Raw genomic sequence first — 3756 nt, forward strand, 5'->3', positions numbered from 1 at the left:
TCCCCAAACATAAGCCCTGGTATTACCTGATGGATAAATTACTGGCAGATCTGGTTCAAGTTTTCCAGCAGGAATCCCTGGTTGTGTTTTTATCAGACTGTCAGCTCTCCCAGCTTCAGGCACCTCCTGAGCACAGGCTGTGCATCCAACACAGACATGTGTTGCATTCTCCCCAGCCCAAGGGAGAAAAATGAGGAATCAGGAATTTGATTTCTAATAAGTTTATGAGGATATATATCTCTTCTGCACCCAGTTTTCCTTCGTGTATAGACTAAATGAAAATAATTAGAGTAAAATGTGTTTTGGGGAGGAAGTGAGAAGCAGCACAAGATACTGAACTGATCCCCAAACCCTTCTCCACAGGTATTTATCTTGCAGGTATTTGGAAACTGAAACATGAAGTGCTTATGGCTTGGTTTGAGAGTTTCCTAAAGGGCTGCATAGAGAGCCGAGGGAAGGGAACAACCATCAAACCAGAACACATTTTCAGTAATCGGCGTGCTAAAAACGAAACATTTTTATTTGCAGCAAGTCAAAGTGGGAAAGCCATTTTCTGGGGAAAAACACAAGTGGGCAAAGGTGGTGCCAGAGTCACCTGTGGGCTCACTGTGGGAACCAGGGGAGTGGATCTGAGGGGTTTCTGGGCTCCAGGAGCTGCTCGTGTGGAAGTGTGCCTTGTGCTGCTGCAGCGTGTGCCTCGGCGTGTCCCCTGGAGCAGCAATCCCACCACGGGCAGCTGACCCCCTCCTTCCTCCTCCTCCTCCTCCTCCTCCTCCTCCTCCTCCTTCCTCCTCCATGTGAACCCCGGGCTGCCCCTGGAATGCTATTGATCCCTGGCATTAGTCAGCAGCCTTTCCCATTGAAGGGCAGCTCTTTCCCAGCTCCTGACACGTAACTCTGCTCACAGCCTTTCAGGGAGCACACACTCCCCACCTGCTCATCTGGGAGAAGGTCATTATCCGCCGGCTATTCACTGCCACTGGAGCATGCAAGAATAGCTGCTTCTCCCATTGTGCTGCCCGTGCCTGGGATTGGCTGGCGAGTGTGGGAAACACCACCGAGCCTCAGACCCACACAGTCACCCCCAGCTTGGCTAGTATAAATATGGGGCACAGGCAGCTCCCAGCAGCACGTTGCTCCTGGATTCCTCTCCAAGACCTCTCTGCTCAGGACAGATGGCTCCCAGCACGGTTTTCTTGGAGCCTGACAGCCTGCTGACACCGAAGGAGAAAAATAAAGTAAGTGCTGGCCGAGCATGGCGGAGCAGTTTGCACCAGCTGAGGTTTTGCCTCACACTGGTGAGGAGCAGTGATGGGCTGAGCAGCCCTGAGGAGTGCCAGGGAGAGGATCTTTTAATAACAGATCTCTTTTCCTTTGCTTTTCACAGCTGAGGAAGCCGGTGGTGGAGAAAATGCGCCGGGACAGGATTAACAGCAGCATCGAGCAGCTGAAACTGCTCCTGGAGAAGGAGTTCCAGAGGCACCAGCCCAACTCCAAGCTGGAGAAAGCTGACATCCTGGAGATGACAGTCAGCTACCTGAAGCAGCAGAGCCAGCTGCAGATGAAGAGTAAGCATTGAGTTTTCTTTCAGTCTCCCTATTACTGCGAATCTGTGACTGTTTTATGAATCTTAAGCCATGAACAACTCCTCTAAACTATTCTTTCTTCCCTCTCCCTCTTTTCTCCCCTTCTCTAGCTGCAGGATCCTTCCATAAGAGCTCCCAGTTTGACTTCAGAGAGGGCTATTCCAGGTGTTTGCAAGAAGCTTTCCATTTCCTCTCTCTCCACAAAGTCCGAACTGAAACACAGACCAAACTGTTAAGCCACTTCCAGAAGAGCCAGTCAGCTGCTCCAGAGGTCTCCTTCTCCCCTGGGAATGCTGGTGCCCTGAAGCAAGTGTCTCCAAAGGACAGCAGCCCTCTCTGGAGGCCCTGGTAGTCAGGGGAATCCTTGCTGCACCGACCTGTGACAGTCCAGAGGAAGGATCTGACTGCATCTGACAGTCCAGCTCTGATCCTCTCTCCTGTAGGGAATTTTGTTTCCCCCTGTATTTTATTTATGTATGAGGGAATGCCATGCTTTTGACTTTTTTTGGGATCCTCTGGCAAAAGCTGAGGTGTTCTGTGGAGTGGTGGAGCTGTGTAGGCACTGCTGCAGTGCTGCCCAGGCAGGGGCAACGTCTTCAGAATGAAGGAGGGTGTTTGTAAATGTTACAGTTGTGATGGACAGGAATTGGAATTCCTGTAGGAGATTTTCTCTAATATTTCCAGTAAGAGCCATCAGCTTAGCTCTGGCTTGACTGGCGACTCTGGTTGGCTCAGTCACTCTGGAGGATAAATTTATTCCCTTTGGTTCATGCACACTTGGTTAAAATCAGTTTCCCTCTGTTTGCTTATCAGTTGTGCAGCATCAAAAACGGGTTTGGGTTTGGTTTGGATTTCTCCCCCATGGCCCTTTAATATTCCTGTATATACAGTATAAGGGATGACCAAGAGTTAGGAAACTATGTGGAATATTTCTACTATTTGATGCTTTTTTCAATTTAGAAAAAGACTATGTTATTGCTTTATGTTAAAGAAAAGTAGTAGGCAACAGGCTTGATTTGTCAATGTTATACATTCTGGGTGTAAGCTATGCTTTTTTAGCATCTTCATTATAATAATGATTTTTATCTGTATTGAGTGGTTGAATTCCTGGTGGATGCTGTTTCTCCCAGTGCTGGGACTGCCCTGTGGCTCACCTGCATACTGTGTATGCATCTCTGTGTGTGTAGAGAGCAATAAAATGCATTTGTGTGCAACTTCTGTGTGAGTCTCTTCATCCAAGGGATGTGCAGCCTCTTGCACACCTGAGAAAGGTGAATGTCCTTCTGAAGAAATGATTTTTTTTTTTGTAAAGCTCAAGGAGCTCCTATTCATGTCTACTCTCTGTATTCTTGTGAATCCCACCCTGTGAGTCACCCTGAACCCCAAGAAGTGCTCCTGTCACACAGATTCCCTCAGAATCCTACATTTCCTCAATTACTGCCCTTCCTGTCCCAAAACCCCTCACCTGAGCAGGAATGCCCTTCACCTACCCAGAAAACCTGAGTCCTCCTTCCACATGATTTATTCACAGCCTTGGGCACCTAAGTCATGTTTTGAGGGGTTGGTTTGTGCCATGTTTAGAGGGGTTTGTACCAGGAGTTGAGGGGTTGGTTTTTAACAGGATTTGAGGGCTTGGCTTATCAGGCTTTGAGGGGTTTGCCATAATTTGAGGGGTTTGCCATGATTTGAGGGGTTTGTCAGGCCTTGAGGGGTTTGACATGATTTGAGGAGTTTGTCAGTTTTTGAAGGGTTTGTCAGGTTTTGAGGGGTTTGACACATTTTGAGGGGTTTGTCAGGCTTTGAGGGGCTGCTTTGGCACAGTTTGAAGTAATTTATTGACTTTGGGCGCAGCACTCTCCCTGCCAAAGCCTTCCCTGCTGTGCCTGGAGAGTGGGAAGTGCTGTGGGAACCTGAGTGGCACAGCCTGGCAGCTTTATCTTTCTTCCCATCTCTTTCCCATCCCCTTCCTATCCCCTTCCCCTTCCCATCCTCTTCCCATCCCTTTCCCTTTCCCTTCCATTCATGCCTTTCCTTTGCAGCAGAGCAGCAGTCAGAGGTCAGCATCCCTCGCTCTCTATTTTTGGGTAATACATTAAAATCTGATTTGAGAATAGCCCAACGGTGGTTCTCGCTCTTCAGAGAGAAGTAAAAGCCTGGCTGTTAGCACTGG

General features: G+C 48.5%; 1 protein-coding gene across 1 annotated transcript; it reads left to right on the forward strand.

Annotated features, from left to right (window-relative positions):
* Positions 1-368: 368 nt before the first annotated feature.
* LOC146422043 (transcription factor HES-5-like) lies at positions 369-2772 on the forward strand. Its single transcript, XM_085046777.1, has 3 exons — positions 369-1238; positions 1388-1568; positions 1697-2772. The coding sequence occupies exons 1-3, from the start codon at positions 1176-1178 to the stop codon at positions 1936-1938; spliced, it is 486 nt and encodes a 161-aa protein (XP_084902903.1). The 5' UTR covers positions 369-1175; the 3' UTR covers positions 1939-2772.
* The last annotated feature ends 984 nt before the right edge of the window (positions 2773-3756 follow it).

This window comes from Lichenostomus cassidix, unplaced genomic scaffold (assembly GCF_008360975.1).
Source record: "Lichenostomus cassidix isolate B80296 unplaced genomic scaffold, HeHo_3.0 HiC_scaffold_806, whole genome shotgun sequence".
Lineage (NCBI taxonomy): Eukaryota > Metazoa > Chordata > Aves > Passeriformes > Meliphagidae > Lichenostomus > Lichenostomus cassidix.

Excerpts from the sequence above, each read along its gene's own strand:
- LOC146422043 (XM_085046777.1), top strand. The coding sequence starts at position 1,176 with ATGGCTCCCAGCACGGTTTTCTTGGAGCCTGACAGCCTGCTGACACCG. Across the intron at positions 1,239-1,387 it reads CACCGAAGGAGAAAAATAAA|CTGAGGAAGCCGGTGGTGGA; the intron begins GTAAGTGCTGGC and ends TGCTTTTCACAG. Across the intron at positions 1,569-1,696 it reads GAGCCAGCTGCAGATGAAGA|CTGCAGGATCCTTCCATAAG; the intron begins GTAAGCATTGAG and ends CCCCTTCTCTAG.